General features: G+C 41.4%; 2 protein-coding genes across 2 annotated transcripts; both read right to left on the reverse strand.

The window, feature by feature from the left end:
- Positions 1 to 568: 568 nt before the first annotated feature.
- comp (cartilage oligomeric matrix protein) lies at positions 569 to 11,070 on the reverse strand (the record flags this gene model as incomplete). The annotated part of the gene is made up of 19 exons (XM_083671620.1): positions 569 to 627; positions 1,285 to 1,424; positions 1,871 to 2,043; positions 2,479 to 2,675; positions 2,779 to 2,827; positions 3,487 to 3,665; positions 3,868 to 4,061; positions 4,384 to 4,436; positions 4,545 to 4,663; positions 6,483 to 6,642; positions 6,881 to 6,988; positions 7,286 to 7,390; positions 7,619 to 7,771; positions 7,894 to 7,971; positions 8,072 to 8,209; positions 8,951 to 9,102; positions 9,470 to 9,521; positions 9,607 to 9,680; positions 11,004 to 11,070. 19 exons carry the CDS (start codon positions 11,068 to 11,070, stop codon positions 569 to 571), a joined length of 2,250 nt encoding a protein of 749 aa, XP_083527746.1.
- Positions 11,071 to 12,897: 1,827 nt separating this feature from the next.
- Positions 12,898 to 21,471, reverse strand: tmem38a (transmembrane protein 38A). Its single transcript, XM_083671379.1, has 6 exons — positions 21,028 to 21,471; positions 19,056 to 19,212; positions 18,659 to 18,843; positions 18,394 to 18,481; positions 14,739 to 14,856; positions 12,898 to 13,636 (listed from the first exon to the last, which is right to left on the reverse strand). The coding sequence occupies exons 1-6, from the start codon at positions 21,149 to 21,151 to the stop codon at positions 13,427 to 13,429; spliced, it is 882 nt and encodes a 293-aa protein (XP_083527505.1). The 5' UTR covers positions 21,152 to 21,471; the 3' UTR covers positions 12,898 to 13,426.
- Between the last annotated feature and the right edge of the window lie 70 nt (positions 21,472 to 21,541).

Genomic DNA, 21,541 nt, shown 5'->3' on the forward strand with positions numbered 1-21,541 from the left:
ACTTAAACCTTAAAGTATGCCTACAACTGCTCTAACATAAGAGCTACTTGGTTGGTACATATGTAATCCCAATTATAGCCATGGCAGTAACTACACTAGAGTTTTGAAAGAAAGGTCCTTCTCAATATTTATTCATAACAAACTCTTAACAATGACAATTCATCATATTTTTCATCACAATATTACAAATAATAACTGGCAACACGCTGATAATTCAAAACTTCACAGTTTTTTTTTTTACAATTCTATAATGGTGACAGAGTTGTAGTTACTGGGGGGCAAAAGTCAGACAGGAAAATGCCCTGTCATCACTGGTGACCTGTGGTGAGTTTCCCAAAAGCTTTGTATCATGATTCATGGCGTTCATGAATCACCAACAGTGGACTGAAGATGATCTTGGTGCTTCAAAGCTTTTGGGAAACTCACGCCATACTGGCTGCCTTCATTTTGCTGGGTCATATCCACACTGTTCAGCTGGGAGCCATGACGAGTTCTGGGAATATTAGGGTTGGAGATGAAATGTCCTCCCAGAGTTCTATTGGGCATATCTGTATGCATTATTCCCCTATTAGAACTGCAGCTGGACCTGTTGGACTCTGAATGTGTCAAAGTCCTCAGGGATAGTGTCTAGAGAGAAAAAGGTGAGAGATTATAATGAGAAGTCAACATGCAATTCTTGCTTGACAGCACACTATGAGAACCTAACTGCCATCATTTGAATATAACCTTGAAATATATTCTTTGCACTCAATCTGGGGAATACAATATTGCTCTGTGCCACTTCAAATATACAGTCAAGCACAACTATTCATATGAAGGAGTATAGTTGTCCTACACCCACTGCTATGGCTATTGTGGATTAATTTAGACTATATTATAATGTTACTAACCATTGTTGGCTTATCATGTCAATAGAGCACGTACATGTAGTTTGTGTTTGTGTAATAGTCATCTTAATGTAGATGCTCTTCAATACAACACAAACCAACAAATATCAAGTTGAAGCTTCAAACTGGCTTCATGATGTACTTTGATGTATTGACACAGTTTATTTGAATGCGGCATCAGTATGCAGACCAGACAGCAGGCACAAAACACAGCACAACCCATTTACACTCGAGCCAGGAAACAGAATCATCCATTTCTCAACATGTGAATCATATTACTATGATGTCTCAAGGCTATAATTCCCTAATTGATTCCCCAAGGCCTGAATACCCCTCCCCTACTACTGGGTTGTAGGAAGAGAATCCTAAGGTTGGGGGTCGGGATCAGTATGCTCACCATTGCAGCGGTAACGCAAGTTGGCCCAGATGATGTTCTCCTGGGAGAAGCAGAAGACGCCCAGTCTGCCTCCTCTCATGGTGGTATCTATGATGATGCCTGTGTCCGCCACCATCTTAGGACCCTCGTAGAAACGCACTCTGATAACACCACGCAATCAGAGATGGAAAGACAGCAGTTTAAATTGACACATCAGATACCCCTAGCCCCTACAGTGCACTTGTGGAGGTCTGAGAAGATTGGACAGGTTTAAGCAATATGGTGAACATTTCACCTGGCCCAACTGACGACAAGGTGGAAACAACTAGCACCAATTGCTCATGGATGATGGTGGTGGAGGTAATTCCGAATGACACTTGTGATTGGTAGCCCTGTCTGAGACCTGCAAGACTAAATGTCGCCCTCGGACCACAAGGATATTCTCTTGGTCTACAGTCTATGGTATATCTTCAGGTTTGGAATGTGTGTGACCTGGGTTGGATCCCCATCTGTCTGTGCCCAACAGCACCTATCCAATCCTGTCAGATCTATACAATAATCTAGCAGCTAGGGGGTTCGGATTTTTTCTCAAGACTGTAGAACTTACCTAATGTAGCCATCTTGGGGCCTGTGCTGTAGGAACCAGCGATAGGAGGTTTTGTCCTTCCAGCCAACATTTCGGGCGTCCTTCCAAAGGAGCTTCACCTGGTTGCTAGTGTCACCAGTGTGCCACAGGGAGTTGCGCAGGTTCTCCCCTGGTCCCGTGTTTGACTTCACAGCCTTGTAAACAGCATAGAAAGAGATGGTACTAAACTGGGGACCTCTTCCAAGTTAGCTATCAATTTGGATTTATGCTTCAACTTAAGGGAAAATATGTTTGTGAAAGGGCAAGTCATATGAGTGCAGGTCAGTGTGTTGCCAGCAGACCTGAGTCAAAAAAGTATTTGCAATGCTTTCAAAGCGTAAGAATGCTTTTACTTTGAGCATTTGCTTGAACCTGCCCAGAGTGCCAGATGGGTGGGGGTTACACTTTTGGGACTATTCCATTGGTTCCATTGTGCCAGACAAACTCAATGAAGCACAGCAAAGTATTTGAAATACTGTATATCTGGTTGCCAGAGCGACCTGTATGCTGATTTCGCATTTCTTTCGAATTTCTGTATGAACACTAGTATGACTTGACAATGTATCTAGGATTGATGGAATGAGATGTACCTTCAATTGGATCCCTGGTTCTGCCACAGCCCGGAAGGGGTTGGCCTGCCAGTATATCTGCTCAACCTGTTTCCACATCACCACGTAGAAACTCGAACTGTCCTGATAACCGAAGATGAACCCTGCATAGTCGTCATCTGTTACTGTGTTCACATGAAATGTCCCTTCAAAATCAACTCCGTTGAAAGCAGTGTAACCTTGGGGGAAGAGCAAAGTGAGAATTAGACTGACAGGGGGAGATTAAGTGTTTTACACACTGCGACGATGTGTTGAGTAATGCTATGTGTTTGCTGCTCTTACCAACTGCCAGTCCAGGGTCACTGTTCATGGTTTGGACAATCTCTCTACCCTGGGGGACAGCAAAACATAAGCTATGTAAATCCTGCCCTAAAGATGTCTTACTGCAAACCTAAGTGAACAAAACTACCCCTTGAAGTTGTCATTGGATTCAGTCTACATTTTTAAGTCTAGACTCATGACCCATCTGTCAACGCATACCCCAAACTCCCTGTTTTCCCCCTTTGCTGCCTACCCCGAACTCTCTGTTTTTTTGTGCCATGAGCCCCCTTACCAAATCTAACCCAGACCCTAAGACCTACTGTCAGTTTCCCCCGGACCTACCCACCAGACAGAACCACCCACCACCATCACTGGTTGACCCCCCCCCCACCTCGTCACCACTGGAACACCGTCATTGCCGGACCCCCTTGTCACCACTGAACCCCCCCCCCCACACACACACACACACGCTGGACTAGCCCCTGTCATTATTCACTGTTTTGTTACTGTTTGTTAAATTTGTGATGTTTGTGATATACATGTTGTGTTGTTTTGTGTTGTTGCTTGCTTTCCTTTTTGTTGCTGTAAATAGTATTCCTTTTATTTTTTATCTTCTATCTTTTAAACTCTTCTAGAACTGTGTTGTTTGTGTAAAGTGTGTTGTGACTCATGTGAAATGCACTAGAAATAAAATTTGATTTGACTTGAATTCCATGCATCAATTCGTACTTGGTTGAGCACCACCCAGTTAGGGTCTATCTGCGCGTCTCCCTCAGGGTCCAACACTACCGTCTGGTAGGCTCTGAAGTCAGTCAGGGTAACTTCAGCATTCTCTGGGCACACATCAATGGTATCGATGATGGTGTCATTGTCAAAGTCGTTTTCACACACGTTCCCCACACCGTCGCCTGTAGTAGGGGAAGAAGCACAATGTGATTTTTACTGGAAAAACATCTGCGAAATGCTGTTTTCATACCTGGATGACATTAAAGTTGGCTCCCACAATTCCAGTCTTGTGAAATGTTCAATGGTTCATTATAGGATAGCCTAACATGCAGATAGATCAACAGGGGACAAGTTATGGCACAAAATGAGAATTAGACTGCTCACCATCAGAGTCCTCCTGGAGAGGGTTTGGAATAAGTCTGCAATTATCTGGGCCTGGCGGCAGGAGGTCAGGGATACCATCGTCGTCATCATCATCATCACACTCATCCCCGAGGCCATCCTTGTCTGTGTCCAGTTGGGAGCTGTTAATGACAGCAGGACAGTTGTCCCTAGAGTCCTGGTGCCCATCACCATCACTAGGAGTAAGCGAAGGAGAGATGGGGTTGTTCATAATTGCTTTCATACAAACATATAGAAGTATGTATGTATGTATCATATAATATAAGTATGTAAGTAAGTATGTATGTATAATAGTGGTTGTATAATGCATATAACCTTGTGATTTCCTTTTTTCACTATTTCTGAAGGTAGAAGATTATTATTTATATGATGGATTGATTGATTGATTATAAATTATATAATTGGTTCTGTATATCAATATGGATGAAACATAAGCCAATGCCATTGGTAATTTTAAGTTGTTACATGCAGGAAGGTGGCCGGAAAACACCGTGATACCTATCTTTGTTGGTGTCACAAGGGTCTCCAATCAAGTCATTGTCCATATCCAACTAAGGAAAAAGGATTTGCACAAACAATAACATTGTTTGTTATTCTTACACAGTGTATAGCTGTAGCGTAATGGTGAGCTTAACAGGCAATGGGAAGTCATACTGTACCTGGTCTGGGTTCCGAACATAGGGACAACTGTCACAGGCATCTCCAACTTTATCCCCATCACGATCTTTTTGGTCAGCATTGGGAACCTTTTTGCAATTATCCAAATTATTGAGGATTCCTGAAAGATAATTTTTGTAAATACTTTTTTCTTTTGTTCAATTTAACAAAGACTACAGTGCCCTGTGTAAGGAATGCAATAGTGAAACATGTTCTCTTCTTATGGCTATACACTCCAAAAGTTTGGATTTGAAATGAATATAATAAATATTATATAAATAACTACTGTGGGGTTAAAGTAGAGATTATCAGCTTTTATTTGATGGTATTTGTGTCCATATTGGTTTCAACATTCAAAAATTACAACACTTTGTATGCATAGTCCCCCTATTTCAGGGTGCCTAAAAGTAATGGGACAATTAGCTTGACAGGTGTTTTCCATCACATCATTTGTGTAGGCGTAAGAGAGTTGTCAATGTCGAGTATTGATTCTAGGCTTTGTGCTAGCCTTTAGTCTGCTATTGGTGTCTGTCAACATCAAAGCGGTGTCAATGAATGTCAAGGAAGCCTTTATTAGGCTGAAAAATCTGTAACATAGCCACAACCTTAGTTTGGAACATCATAAAAAAAAGATTTAAAAAAGCACTGGTGACCTCAGCAATCGCAAACGGGCTGGTAGGCCAAGGAAGACTTCTCCAGTGGATGACTGAAGAATGCTCACCATAATTAAGAAAAAACACAAAACAACTGTCCCACTGGGGACAGGAACACTCTCCAGGAGGTAGGCGTAAATGTGTCAGAGACTACTATCCGCAGAATATGTCACCAGCCGAACTAGTAACTTGTCTTAATTGATGATGTAACTGCTGAGTACAAGCAAATGCCCCAAAATTCATTGGATGGCACTTCATCAAACATTATACCCTTGGTTCTCAGATGAACTAGCTGAAATCATAAGGAAATATAATGCTTTATGGGCTACAGCAAGAAAATCTGACTCGTCTAATGACTTGATGGCCTTTAAAGCCTTTGAAATCTGGGGGTGGCTATGACCCGAAAACTGAAAGCAGACCACTACCTCAGATCTACTTCTGTTAATCTAAATAATCCCTCCAAATTTTGGCAAGTAATTAAATGTTTGGAGTGCAAAAATGATACACACAACAAACAATTGTTGGTATTGGCTGTAACTGACAGAACCTCTTTTCTGAACTTTAATCAGCATTTTGTAGATGCAGGCAGATTATTTGAAAAGTGTTATGGAATATGTTGATAGAACTGTTTGAAGAACATACACTTTCATATGACTGATACAACTTGTGTAAATACTGTGATTACATTTTCTCCTTTCTTACCACACCTCTGGTTCTATAGCCATTGTTCTGAGAAACGTAAAGTTCTTGACTGGTGTAGTCAATATTCAGATTTAAATCCAATTTAACATGCATTTATGTTCCTGATGATAAGATTTTAGGCAGAAATACCACAAAACAAATAACAACTGAAGCTCGGTGCAGTACAGGCCTGGCAGAGCATCACCAGAAAAGACACCCAGCGTTTGGTGGGGTCAGTGGGTCACAGACTTTAGGCAGTTATTCCATGCAAAGGATTGTCAACCAAATACTAAATATGAGTGGTTAATTTGGACATTTGATAACTCTGTCCCATCACTTTTGGGTACCCTGAAAGAGGGGGACTATGCATAAAAAGTGAGTAAGTCAGTAATTTCTGAATGGTAAAACCAATATGTACACAAATACCATCAAATAACAGCTGAGAATCTATACTTGTGAGAATATGTAGTTTATTTATAGTTTGTTTGATTTCAAATCCAAACTTTTGGAGTGTAGAGCCAAAAGAAGAAAAAATGCTTCACTGTCCCATTACATACACAGGGCACTGTATGTTGTCAGTCACATTCACAAGCATGGAACACTTACCATCGCCATCCATGTCCTCATCGCATTCATCACCCAGTCTGTCAACATCTGTGTCTTTCTGGTCGTTGTTTTTGACCCCGCGGCAGTTGTCACAGGCGTCACCATAGTCATCCTCATCCACATTCTTTTGGTCCACATTGGGCACCAGCACACAGTTGTCCTATCACAGAAGCAACTGAGGTTATCAGTCTCTTAAAATGTATACATATATTACAGTATAATTATACAGTATTGTTGATACTGGTAGCACTATTTGAGTTATCCGTCTTTATCTTTTGGTCATAAACAGCAACATATTATAAGTCATGACATTTACAACATCTGACATTTACATTAGCCTGTCATAAGCATGACACATCAGCAAAACATCTGTTGCCAGGGAGGGAGTGAGCGTTAACCTCTATATTTAGGATTCCATCCCCATCAGCATCCTCATCGCAGGCGTCTCCCATCCCATCACCGTCTGCATCCTCTTGGCCAGAGTTGGGTACAGTAACACAGTTATCCTGAAAGGCAACCATAGCCATTACTACTATACTCAGTGATATGACGTTACCATGGGAAGTGGGAAGAGTTCAGACATGTTTTAGGCCCACCCAAGCAAGACATTTCACTAAATAACAATTCCATAGGTGCAAGACCGGTAGTCGCCCCACTATTTACTAGCTACACCATATTGCTGCCTACCTTTAAGTATATGTGCAAGCTGTAGACAAGAGTGACTTCCTCCTTCTGCTCTATTTTCCTCTGAGTTCATAATAGTATTCATGGACGGTCTTCTCTGAAACATAAAAGTGTCTCACCTTGGCACAGTTTCTCTCATTGCATTCCAGTTTCTCATCAGGGATACCATCAATGTCAATATCAAGTCCGCAGAAGTAGCCATTGCCAGCCAATCCTACTCCACACTGTTTAGAAGGATAAAGTTACATTCTTCATATCGAATCATTTATGTACTCTATATGGAATGTTAGTTAACGCATAGTTCCATTTCAGCTATAGCAGTTGAATGCACAAATGTGCATAAAGGAACAATATGTTCCCATATTAATTTTTAGTCCTTAGAACAGAATGGAAATGTTTCATTAGAAATATTTGTATTGACTCCAGTAACGTATTCAAGTATTTTGTCTCACCTGACACTCTATTTTCCCATCTCGGTGGACAATGCACTCAGCACTGGCATGGCAGGGGTTGTGTTGACCATTACCACAAGCTCTCTCAGGCTTGCAGCCGCGTCGCTGATCCCCAACATAGCCTGGCTTACAAGGGCCACATCTAAAAGAGCCCTAGCAGCACACACAGTCATCACAAGTTTAGTTCCCTGACCTTCATGACTTTGGAGAAAGTACCCTGGGTATTTGAATGATAGATCAACTGACATCGATGTTGATTTTCTTTTTACACTTACAGGACTGTTCACGCAGACCGAATTTTCCACACAACCTCCATTCTTGGGTACTTCACACTCATTGATATCCTTGCAAACCTAGATGGGATGAAAAAAATAAAAGTAAAGCTTCAGCCATATGAAGTCTGAAGGCTGCCAAGTGTCTTTCTTTGAGCCAAAATGTTTGTTGGCAGTGTACCTGTTTGTTGGCACTAGCATAGGAGAGGCCCACTCCCTGTACCTGGGGGCCGGTGTAGCCAGCAGGGCAGGGGCCACAGCGGAAGCCCGGGGATGTGTTGATGCAGCGCACACCCATGTGACAGGGTGTCATGATACACTGCAGATACAGGGGCAGAGGTTAGAGGGGGCAAAAACATTCAATATTCATGTCTGACATTTACCCTTTTAATTAAACTGGCATTTGACTGGTAAATGTGTAATTCAGACAGATCATTCTTGTAGCAGAAAGGTGATAAGAATCAAACGCCATATACAGTAGCAATATACACTCACTCAACACTTTATTAGGAACACCTGTACACCTTCTCATTCATGCAATGGTGTCATGGTGTGGGGAATGTTTTCTTGGCACACTTTGGGCCCGTTAATACCAATCAATCATCGCTTGAATGCCACAGTCTATTTGAATATTGTTGCTGACCATGTGCATCCCTTCATGGCCACAATTTACCCATCTTCTAATGGCTACTAATGGATAATGCACCATGTCACAAAGCAAAAGTCGTCTCAAACTGGTTTCATGAACATGACAATGAGTTCAGTGTTCTTCAGTGGCCTTCCCAGTCACCGGATCTGAATTCAATAGAAAGTGCACCTGAAAAATCTGCTGGAATTGCATGATGCAATCATGTCAACATGGACCAGAATCTCAAAGGAATGTTTCCAACAGCTTGTGAAATCAATGCCAGGAAGAACTGAGGCTGTTTTGACAGCAAAGGGAGGCCCTACCCAGTATTAGTATAGTGTTCCTAATAAAGTGTTTGGTGAGTGTAGCTTAATTATGTTGCCATAGTCGCTGACCACGGGATACTAGATTTTTTTTGCCGAGGTATCTAACCTCGTCTACATCCGTGCAGTGGGTTCCGTTGCCCACCATGCCCTCGGGGCAGGGGCCACACTTGATGCCCCCAACGGTCTCTGTGCACTTGACCCCTGGGCCACAGGGGTTTGGAACACAGGAGGGGCGAGCTGGCTCCACACCTCGCATACCTGAGGAGGGGGAGAACCAACATTCAGCCCAGTAACCCCCTAGTCTCACGTTATACTAATAAACACAGTGATTGTTTGAATCAGATCTTTCTTGCATACAATGTCTCCATCTACTGCAGGTGCTGAAAATTGCATATTTCATCTGTTTTGGGCTATCCATTGATGTATGCATATTCAAACTTGAGATTGCATTGTAGTATAATTATTGTGTACCGTATTCCTCACATGCAAGATGTTATACAGTGTACACACTCACACACATCAATAACCCTGAATATGTATGTAATGTGTATTTAGAAGTACAGAGCACAGATGAGTATTGTGGCTATGCTCACATCTAGTTTACATACAGTATATGTCAACTCACCACAGGCTTCGCACTCCATCACTGTGTTCTTCAGGAATACAATCTCTTTTATCTGGAGGAAAAGACATAATATACATCATTATTTCTGAATGATACATCTTTTAGACCATTTTCCCTATGCCAAATAAGGAGTTTACCTGTTGCTTCAGAAGTTCCTTGATCTCAGCCAGAGCTTGATTCGTTCCCTTTATCTGATTGATGATTTCTCCATCTGAGTTGGTAAAGGAAACATTTAATCTATTAATAATGGATACCTGTACTATCATACATGAACAACAGACAGATTGTACTCCTGTATGTATTCCAGTAATGTTTTAGGTAAATAGGGTGGCTAGAACCATCTTAGGATGCCAAGATAAACTCAAACAAGATCTCAAGCCCATTCCAAAGGCTTCCTCTAGTCGAGCAGGTCACGTGGTCCCTTCTCATACCTCATTACTCTTACCATTGACATTGTCTTGAATACACATCTGTTGCTGACTGAAATCATCAGTAAGCATGTGAGGGGGATGCACTATGCAGATGTCCCTCCTATAAAACAACATCATCCTCTGCCCATTCATCATCTTTACTACCTGAGCGGGCCTCTGCCTCAGTGCTAAAATCCCCCTGTTACAGGAGCTGACATTCCAAGACTACTATGAAGCTGAATTACATGAATATTCAAGCAGGATGAAGGTTTATTTATTATAGAACAAAAAAGATTGATTGAACTCTAACTAATTCCAATGTGTATTCTACATAACAGGAGCTTAAATATAGAACAGAACAGATCCTGTATACTTCAGCCTAGACAGTCTTGAGCCTAGAGAGTCTTGATTTATGAACTCCTCTGGAAGTTAGATTTACGGGCCCTGAGGTCTGAGCCGACTCCCGGGATAGCCTGGTGTGGCAGATACCTTGTGTGGATCCAAACGGAACCTACTTGATGTACTAATTGACCCTGGCTTCTCTCCAGAGGGCTGTATAGTGTCCAAGTCTCTAGAGCATGGAGGAAAGGAAGTGTGGTCTTCCCATTAGGGGCATCAATGTTTTCCAAATGAATTCCAAGCAAAAAGCTCCAGAGACCAGTGAAAGGGAAAACACTGACACTACCAGATTGACAGTCACCTTTCCTGCTGCCATGTTTTTTCAACAGCAGAAGCTGTCAATTTATATATATATCATTTTCACATAACAGACTTCTCAAAACTGTAACAAGCTGATTTTATTTAATTGTATTTATTTGATTATTACCACATTTCAATTAACCATTTGAAATTAGCATATATATGTTTCTTTTATCATACCTAAATCCAAGAGCAGGCTCACAGAATAATGTTTTTCTTTGAATTTTAAGAAGTTTTCTTCATCCAAAATTTCATGTATAAGTATGTCCATCAACAACCTGATATTTGCCATGTTCAACAATTTCCTAATCACAAAAAATAAGACTGACTTGAAAGAACTTGATATACAGTAATCGACAAGCACATATTATGTTCTACCGTATTAATCTTTTCCACACTGATGACACAAAGGTCCGGTCACTTACCTCTCTGGCTAGCCACGATGTTACTGCCCACACAGAGAGCACTGATCCACACCAGAATCTGCAGCATCTTCTCAACCTTCCTCCAACGTCTCTTCGGTCTGGTGAGGCTAGGTGAGTTCCTTTGTGCCCTCTTGTGCCCTTCGTCTTCTAGCTAGACATGGGAGGCTGCTGGAGCAGGTTTAGAGAAGCCGTGAGAGTGTGTGATCTCTCTCCCTCTCCTCCCTGGCTTTTATACATCTCTCTGAGTGACTGACATCACTGCTGCCTGCCTAGGAGGTCCTCTGAAAAAACCCTTCACTTTGGAATGTCCAGGAAACAGAAAAGCCCATCACCGTCCCCCAAAACATGATGCTTTTGGAGCTCCGGATTGTATAGTACTTTCAACACTCACTATTACATTTGTTAAATTGAATGTTTAGCTTTCCTCATAACGTTTTGCTTATCAGTTTGTGTTGATCTATCTCTGATCTCTGTCAGAGGTCAAATTAACATAATCTGTAATTTCACTATTTCATCACCCATACAGTAGTATACAGTAATGATCATATGAAAGATGAGACATGAAACCAATACGCAGCACCTACTGAAACCGACAATGCCTCAGTCTTCAATAGACTTCTGTAATATTGATCAAAACTGTCCAATGATGCACACAGTACTGTATGTGCCTGATCAGGTTGTCTGTTGAGAACCGTGTCACACCTTTAGCAAGACCCACTCCATATTCAGCTTGGACCCTGATTTACCAGTGCATGAGAAGCTGAACTTATTTGCGTTCGTGGATTTGTGTGTTGTATGTCTTGTTTGCCAGTGATGGAACCAACAGATGTTGATAGCATTCCATCCCATGCACCCCTGAGGCTTTCTTGTGGTGCACTCTGGCTTGGCTCTTATGACTTCCAGTACATTTATCCTACCTTTCTCCATAATCCCCTCTGTATGAGTCAAGCCTTCTTCTGGTCCTTAACTGGAAAAAAAAATACAGAAGGTCCGTCTTCTTTCTTCGCTACTGGATTGCATACTTTGCTGGAGATGTCACATTTTTGGGGAGTCACATTTTTACTCTCACACTCTCTCTTCCAATTATCTTTATATTAATGTTAATTGAAGTCTAGGGTTAGGTGTGAATTGAATTAATGTAAATGTGTCTCTCTTTAAATATACCGTCATTGTTTTTTTCCCCCAAATGGATCCAAACGTTGGCAGGAAACAAGGTGATGCCTGACAAATTCCCTTACAAGTCATCTTTGAAGTCCAACTCTGGAAAAACGTTACCATTTTCCCCTAGCTGTGTAATTAAACTTTTAGCCAGGCTGACGAAACAGAAAGAGCACACTGGATCTTTTAAAGTATCCTGAAAAGTTCTTAGTGCAGACTTTTGGTTTTATTTAAAAAATAGTATTGTTTTCTGTATGCAAGCTGTGACTGAGGTGCATACAAAACAAGCCAGTGTTTCTGTCATGAGGAAAAAGAAAGGAAATGCTTGTTCTTAGACAGTGATCTTTTCTACTGCTGTGAGGACTGTAAGGTCAAAGGTCAAAGGTTGTCACCTTTTGTAAAGTTCATCAGTCACCGTTTATTACCCATGCTACAAAGGATTGTCACCAGGGCAGGAGTTCCCAAACTCTTTCAGCACATGACCCCAAATTGACATCAGGAAATCCCTGTGACCCCAACCATTTGACAAGTAATATTATCAACGTTATCAATGTGCATGTAATGTTTTCAGAATTCCAGGTCCCCACAGGCTATTGAAACACAACGTCATGGACATAAGAATGAGACAGGTGCTTTTGAATTAGGTGTATCGTAATGTATGTATATTGTAAAATAACTAAGCTCTGAGTAATAGTTCAAACAAATCAAAACAGTGCCTTCAGGAAATCATTTTATCTTGCCTTTTATTAAAGGACATGAATTTGACTTGTGTTCAATGTAAAAAGCAGCCATGTCTTCTTCACATATATTGTTTCTTCATTCTGCTTTTGATCCAATTTCATTTAATCCTGAAATAGGTGTGAGTGGGTTTAAACCAAAACCATTGATAGCTGATAGCAGGAGCACTTTTGAACAGAGGCCTTCCTCTACTAAATCATAGTACATTGTTCACCACATGCTGTTGCACACAGTCACAGATTTTTTGATGAAAAATAAATACATAAATAAATAAGTATAGATAGTGTATGTACTGGCTGGGATGATAATTTAAGTGTGAAACTCCAGTGAGCTATTTACAGAATCCCCCATATCCCTATGTAATATATCATAGAAAGCATCATTTGCTTTTAGAGAGGGCTTCATTTGGTAAACATCAAACCGCCGATTTCCCAAGCAAGGAATAGGAGACCACAACATGTCTAAACAGAAGGATCAGATGCAGTTTCTGGATGGGGAGACCTTTTCCCCCTTCACTGGTTCACGCTCTACTCTGCTTTCTTGGACTTCCTCTTGCGAGTGCCTTCGCTCAGCTCCTCCTTGGTTTTGACTGGTGAGACGGGGGCAACAGGGGCTGGGGCAGCGTGGTCATGGCCGTCCTCAGCACCTCCCAGAGGAGAGCCAAACAGCAGGTGGCACACCCAAGACTCGATGAGGGCAAATGGAGAGCCGTGAGAGTGACGGGCTGTCATGAACACCTAAGAGAAATGGAAAATGTAAACGGTTTAATGTTTGTTTGTTTTGTGTCATTTCTAGTTGACCAGCAAATTAGCATACACTTGATTTACTATAAAAAGGGATGTCCCAGCAAATAACAGGATGTGACAAGTTGTTGTCAATTACATTCCAACAGTCAATTCAGGATATACTGTAAACCAATCCATATTGGACATGATTTTCAAGAAGGATTTTTGGTGATTTACAGCACCAGTCAAACGTTTGGACACACCTTCTCATTCAATGGTTTTTCTTTATTTTTATTATTTTCTACATTGTAGATTAATATAGAAGACATCAAAACTATGAAGGAACACATATGGAATTATGTAGTAAACTAAAAAGTGTTAAACAAACCAGAATATGGTTTATATTTTAGATTCTTCAAAGTAGCCACCTTTTGCTTTGATGACAGCTTTGCACACTCTTGGCAAGGTGTGTCCAAACTTTTGACTGGTACTGTACACTCACTGGCCACTTTATTAGGTACACCTGGCTAGTACCGGGTTGGACCCCCTTTTGCCCACAGAACAGCCTTAATTCTTTGTGGCATAGATTCAACAAGGTGCTGGAAACATTCCTCAGAGATTTTGGTCCATATGGACATGATAGCGTCATTGCTGCAGATTTGTCAGCTACACATCCATGATACGAATCTCCCGTTCCACCACATCCCATAGGTGCTCTATTGAATTGAGATCTGGTGACTGTGGAGGCCATTGGAGTACAGTGAACTCATTGTCATGTTCAAGAAACCAGTTTGAGATGATGTGAGCTTTGTGACATGGCGCATTATCCTGCTGGAAGTAGCCATCAGAAGATGGGTACACTGTGGTCATAAAGGGATGGACATGGTCAGCAACAATACTCAGGTAGGCTGTGGCATTTAAACGATGCTCAATTGGTACTAAGGGGCCCAAAGTGCGCCAAGAAAATATTCCCCACACCATTAGATATTTGTGTTAACGAGCAGTTGAATAGGTGTACCTAATAAAGTGGCCGGTGAGTGTATATGCAAGTGGATTTGTCCTAAACCCAGTGTAATAATATGGTACACACTCTAATATAGACTCAAGGACCTACCTTGGAAGTAGCCATGAACAGAGTGAAAAGACAGATGAGGGTGCTCTTGGACGCAGGAAGCAAATTAGCCTCCTGAAGTGTGAACAGAACTGCTCCATACAGACTAGCTTTAGTAGGGCTGTAGGAAGAAAAGGGGGTTGAAAATCAAGGTCACAGAATTCCCCTTATATTCACATTCAATTTGTTTTGGAATTCATCCACAATTACAAATGTACTTAATATTGTGTTAAAATTTGAATGATAGGACTGTTAGCATAAAAAGGCATTGTAAAAAGGCATTGTAAAAAGGCATTCAAATGCAAACAAACCCTAAATCTTTGGTCATCTACTCTCCTACCCATAGACTACTTTCAAAATATTCATAAAATTAGGTGATTTGGAATGTGGGTGAACTATTCCTTTAAAGGGGCAATTCTAATGTCTTGGGGAAGGGTGGTGTTTCCATGGAAGTACATTAGGAGAACTAATGCGCAAAGAGCTCTTTGTGTATTCAGCTGATGCATTTTGGGATTAAACAATTGGAACTCAGGGTTTTGGACTCTTTATTTGGTAAAAAAAAGGGTGTGGGAGTTCCAGCGCTTCAACGTGTTTTCCGTATTCTTTTGGTGTGCGGCCCCCGCAGTTAGGATTTATGGCGTATTGTTCCGAGGAGACGGGAGAGTGTTGGACACGTGTCCCTCACAAGTGAAATTGCAATAGGACGGGTGGTACCGGCGTGTCCCCTGTGAATAGGACTTTCGGTGTATTGTCCTGGGGTGGCGGGAGAGTGTGAGTCTCCTTCACCAACAAAAGAAAATGATCAATAACATTTAAATTGAATTGATGAATGACGAATTTAAACCAGAATGCGATCTTAGGGCCAAGAATGGGGATTTGATTAATCTGACGAACGATCATAGGATGGGGAATGAAGGATACACAGAAAAGCAGGTAGCCTTTAAATCCAGTTTTTGGAATAATAGTACACTACCAGGACGGCATAGAAGCATCCTGGGATAAACATAGAGTTCCTGTTTATGAATATGATGGGCATGTATGATACTGTGTAGGTAGTGCGACAGTATATTCAGTTTACATTAGTATATACAGTTTACATTAATTTATTTGTAAGGAAAGGAGTAAAGTTTGTAAAGAATAGGTGGTGTCAGTGGAAGAGAAATCTGGTCAAATGTTCTCCTTGAGTCCCTCTGACAGATGGTCCAAAGAACTTAAAAGAGTTATGTCTCGCGGCAGATGACGAGTTAAAAGGAGCATACAGAGGGTGTCATAGCAAGTTTCCAAAGACGGGGAAAGATGTGTCAAAAGAGGTGTTAGAAGAAGTGATAACAGCATGTTTTGCTCCTGGGAATTTGGTCATTGGGAGTAAGACTTGGGTCCCGAAGATGTTATGTGAATGGTTAAAAATTAAGCTTAATCAGGCAAACAAGCAGAGATCACATTTGGCAAGTGAGGGAAAGGAAGGTAAAAAATAAGTTGGAAATGTTGCAGACAACATTGGGAGAAAGTGAGAAAATGTATAGAGTAATATTGAAAGAGAAGGAAGAAATGAAAAGTGAGATGTGGAAAATAATTGCAGAAGGGAGAAATAGTCTGCAGGCAGCAGATAGGGAGAGGGCACAACGCCAAGGGAGTGCACCATTGAAGTATCCTGATCTAACCGCCCTTAAACAGAAGTATAACATAGAAACAGCCGCACAATATCACCCATAGGGCTTAGGGCTTCAAATTGCGGCCAAGTTCTCTAACATACAAGAACCAGGTTATACAGATATGGCACAGTGGGCAGCAATGACAGAAGAAATGGACACAGAGATTAAATGGACACACGACCAAGATGGCTGCAACGAGATAGGGGAGAGGGAGATCCAAATTTGGAAAAATGCAGAAAGGGGGGGGGGCAGGTGTGTTATGGGTGTGAGGTTGTAGGACACTGGCAAAGTAACTGTTCTCAGAGACCCAGGCCAACTGCTTCTCAGGTCCCCGGAGAGGACTTGGAGGACCAGTTTGCCCGCCTGACAGTGGCTGCAAGGGGAAGCAGGTAGATAGATGGCCTTCTACTGAGGCATCAAAGCAGAAGGCCCAAATAGGCCTATCAGAGGTAAAATATCTGGCTCACACCATTTTATAGGGCAAGAAAACACTCACAGTAGGGAGAATTTAAGCTATTCATTAGTTACCGGTGCCCACAACAGTCAAAGGGGTTAAAAAGACTCTAGGACTATTTGGCTGAGCCATTGAATGCTTTGACGGTTGAGGGGAAACAGGGACATGATGCGGTAGAATGGTCACCAGAATGTCAGGAAGCTTTTAAAAAAGTGTAATCTCCAAGTGATGGGAGATAGGTTCCTCAACTACTGCGAAACAACTTACTCTTGTATCGAGGTCTGTATCTTCACAGGTAGGTCTACAGGTGCGAGAGGCACACTGCAGTCTCCCAATCGACTGGAAGGCTCATTCTTTGCATTCCTTCCTGTTTGAACAAGGGGGGAGCCACAGCAGCAGTGGCGGTGGGTGTCATCCACCATGGAATGATAGATACTTTGTCTACAGTTGTAGTTACTGCTTGGAATTGGACAACTGGGCAGGTGAAGGAGCTGTTGAAATGTGCTGCTTAGGCTGTGCTAGCGGGAGCTGGGAAGGCTTTTCTGGTCCTACTGGCTTACCATTTAATAAAAGCATTAATGCTTAAGCGTGTGTATAGTGCAGACTTGCCCTCGGGTGAGGTGCAGTTGATAAGAAAGCAGAACAGGAGGGGAGTGGTATGGAGCTAGAGCGCCACTTGTAAGAACTTACGGCCAAAAGGGGAAGTCTGGGTAAAAGCATGAGGAGGTGTATAGAGCCGTTATTTTTGTGGATCCCAGCAGAAAACCATCCTGGCGGCATAGATTTAGGCTACTTGAGAGGCGCTCCTGTACATTTTCACCATTGTTCAGGCTAAGGGTGATTGTTGTGATCACATATACTGAAAAATGTATGCACTCACTGCAATGTAAGTCGCTTTGGATAAAAGCATCAGCTAAATGGCATATATTACTAACTTTTTAGATTTTCTATCTGTTAAGTTTATCTATTGCTCTCTCAGGTCCCCACCGAAGGGAACGGCATGGTGGTCCCAAGCTCCAGTTGGAATGCTATTAAAGGCTCCATAATGAAATTTAAACAAATATTAAATACGGTTTAAAAGGAGAGACTGATAGATTGCAGTCAGTCTCTCCTTTTAGTACAGCTAAGTAGACACTGGCAACTAACTTTGCACTCTCAGACAAAGACACTGTGTTCTGTTCACTAGATTTTACAATTCTAAACTCTTGGGGCGGGGTGGTCTTTCCATGGGAGGACATTAGGAGAGCTGCGACTCTCATTCTATGTGTATATCTTGGGATTAAACAATTGGAACTTCACTCAGGGTTTTGGACTCTTTATTTGGTAAAAGGCTAACTTTTATCTTCTAGGAATCTTAGTTTTAACACCACTTTGTTGTTTGTATCCCAGATTGACCCTTTAATCTGTGTGTGTAAGACTTGTCCCCAAGTCCTACCTGGTAACAGCTTTAGTTACAAACCAGGCAGTCTAAAAACACCTCATGCTTGAGAAGGCAGCATTAAATGTCTGTGGGTAACATAAAACCATAGAGTGTTCAATAAAACAAACTCACAATGACATGTTCAGGATTTCGTTGGTCTCGGGTCTCCACACACCACGCAGCAGTTGCTCAAAATTGGACATGAGAGCCACTCCTGACCCTGGAAGGATATAAATAGAAAGTTGATATAATTAGGACACTGGTCTGTCTCGCTTCAGTGGTCTTATCCAACTTTTGCTTATTTCCCCCCCTTTCAAAATGGACACCTGCAAGGCACAGATGCCTACAGTTTGCAGTAAATTGTAATGGGTAAATGTTCAGGGAGGGAGGCAACAACCTTTGACGTAGCCGATGATGACCATGATGAGGAAGCCATGATGGTAGGCATGATGGGCATGGTGCACGCCGGCAGCGATTTTACGAGTGCGGACAACTTCCTTCAAGGCCACCAACACCAACTTGACAGGCATGAAAGCCACACATTTGTAGAAGAGGTTAAGTGGGCAGAAAAAGACGAGGTACCTGTTGTTACATTTGTGTAAGTGACAGAGAAAGAAAAAAACAAACAAGAGAAAACAATTAGAGTTTTGTCACTTACTTGGCGACAATGTTTAGGATGAAGAAATAAGTCTCATGACAAATCAACCAAATCAATTCAGTTGGACTGATTTCAACATTAGTCATGTTCAGTTTCAGGTTTTCCTCTTTCTCTGTAAAAGTGGGAAGGATCTTACCAAACAGCTGAGGCTAGGAGGATGTGGGAGTTGTATTGAAAATAGTCAAGGGGGCAACCTCCGAGCAAAACATCTGCCAGAATGTAGCTCCCAAAGCAGTAGAGCATGGCACAGAGCCAAGAGGCAACAGGGCTCTTCCGAGACACCTCCACTGCCCCTGCGAAACAATAAAGAGTCTTATTTTCTACTCATTGAGTAAAACAATACACTGCAGGTAAAAAGATTACATAATGATAGAACTTTGATATAATGATAGAACCTAAAACGAATCAAAAATAGAATCAGGATGATGAGTGGTGGGTCAAAACAATTACAGAACCATACTGACTTTTTCGATTAATGTGAGAACTGTGTTTGTCTGTGTGTGTGTGTGTGTGTGTGTGTGTGTGTGTGTGTGTGTGTGTGTGTGTGTGTGTGTGTGTGTGTGTGAGAGAGAGAACTATCGACTATTTGTTTGGCCTGCCTCCAAACATGATTGAGTCATTAAAGTAGAGTACATACTCATAGGCACACCCCAAGAACCAACATCCAATCATTTTACCATAACTTGCTCATCAATGTGTAGAGCGAGAAATAAAGTGGCCTATTTAGACTGAGGAGGATATGCTGCATCCAAACAAACCGCAAAGTAATTCCAAAAGAAGCCAAAGCTACTACAATTAAACTTTCTCTATGGATTGTTGTAACATTCTGTGGTACATTTAGATCTATGAGTCACTGCCCTGGGTGCCAGAACTGTAGAGATCCCCAAGAACAGGTGTGTTTCGGGGTCGAGGAACGATTAGCCTGCAGTTTGACAGAAAACTGATCCCAAGAAATGCCACCTAAAAATACACTGCTCTATTGCTTTTCCTGCCTCCCATATATCCCTCCCAGATTAAACTTTGACGCTTAACACACCCAGCCCCCAAACTCATTCATGGGTCTCACCACAAAGTGTGAACCAGGGAACTACTGCTAACAGGTGACTAAGAGAATGGTAAACATACCTGACATAAAAACTCTCAAAATCTGTAGTTTTTTGTGTCAATAACTGTAAAACATACTCAAATAAATAAAGAACACACACCCAAATGAGGTGCTGACTAATGAGGTGCTGACTAATGGGACATAGTACGAAAATTAAAGGAAAAGTGAGAAGAAGCAATAGAGAAGAGTGTGCTACCTTTTCTATATTTTGAATAACTGTAAAACAAACGGCATTCCCACTTACTAAAAGCTATAGGGTTATTGTGGCAACAGTTGCATAGACCACTATCATTTAGGCTTACTTGCAATACAAATGTGATAAAGTATATACAGTATACAATGTACAATGTAAAAAAAAGAGAGAAAAACCTAACCACATTATTGTTAGCACATGCAATGCCAATGAAGTACTACAACCATTACAAATGAACTGTGAACAAGCATGCTGTAAAGCACAAGGAGAGGTTCTGAAGGCCACTGGCATAGATAGATCTATTTAAGGACATTCTATTTATTGCATAGTCGCCAAAGCTTTGGTACGCACAACATCTCTATCAGATTTCATATTGGAGACTCTATCTGTTAAAAGGGTTACATATTGAAAAGTTTGAGTTATTAAAAAAAAGATGGTTTCATCTAACTCTTGTGGTTGTTTCCTTATTCTTCCCTCAGTTAAGTAGGTCATGTTCCTGCTTTACATTAGAAGTTTAAACTGTTAAATTGTGATATCAAAACATATATTTTGATTTCTTATTATTTGTATGTATGAACGAGTAACTGGACATTTGGCTTTGGTGTATTGGTTTTATTATTTTTGAGTTAACAGCTCATAGACTGCAGTGTATAAATTCCAAGACCTATTTTATTTAATGGTGACCTGTATTCTGCGCAACACCTATTCGGCTCTCTCAAGTCTCAACCTCACATCTGTGCTATTGTGGATCTCGTGTGTTGTAAATAAATAGAAAAACAAAACTATAAAAAGGTAAAGAATTCCACTAACCTGGTTCATACTTGAGGTAGAGTATGGACACGATGTAATAAGCAAGGTCAAAAACTGGAAACATTCCCATTTTTGAAAAATATTGGGCAGCATCGCCCAAATTGAGGACTTCCAAGATGTCCATTTTTTTTTTTTTTTTTTAAATGTATAACACTTCAGGTATGTATTTTATGGTCACTACGCAATAGAATGTCCCTTGTCCGGCGACTCGCCACGAAGCCCCCCGTCTTCACGAGTAAAAACTCTTGACACCTAAAGCCTTCCTATTAATATACCTCATCTGCACAGGCTCATAATTTGCTCTCGGTCGAGCGTTTTTTCTATGCCAACTGGTCTTATTTGTCCGCTCCATTTAGGCTACTAGGCCGTCCCCACTTCGTCGTTCGTGTTGAAATTAGTGTTTCTTTCAGATACCCAAAACCAGACCTGCAGATGATTTCTCCCATAAGGTCTATTAGAGAGATAACTGAAATATTGACGATTAGCCGTATAGGGCTTAGCAAATAACAGAGAG

The sequence above is a fragment of the Argentina silus genome (genome assembly GCF_951799395.1).
Source record: "Argentina silus genome assembly, chromosome: 6".
Classification (NCBI taxonomy): Eukaryota; Metazoa; Chordata; class Actinopteri; order Argentiniformes; family Argentinidae; genus Argentina; species Argentina silus.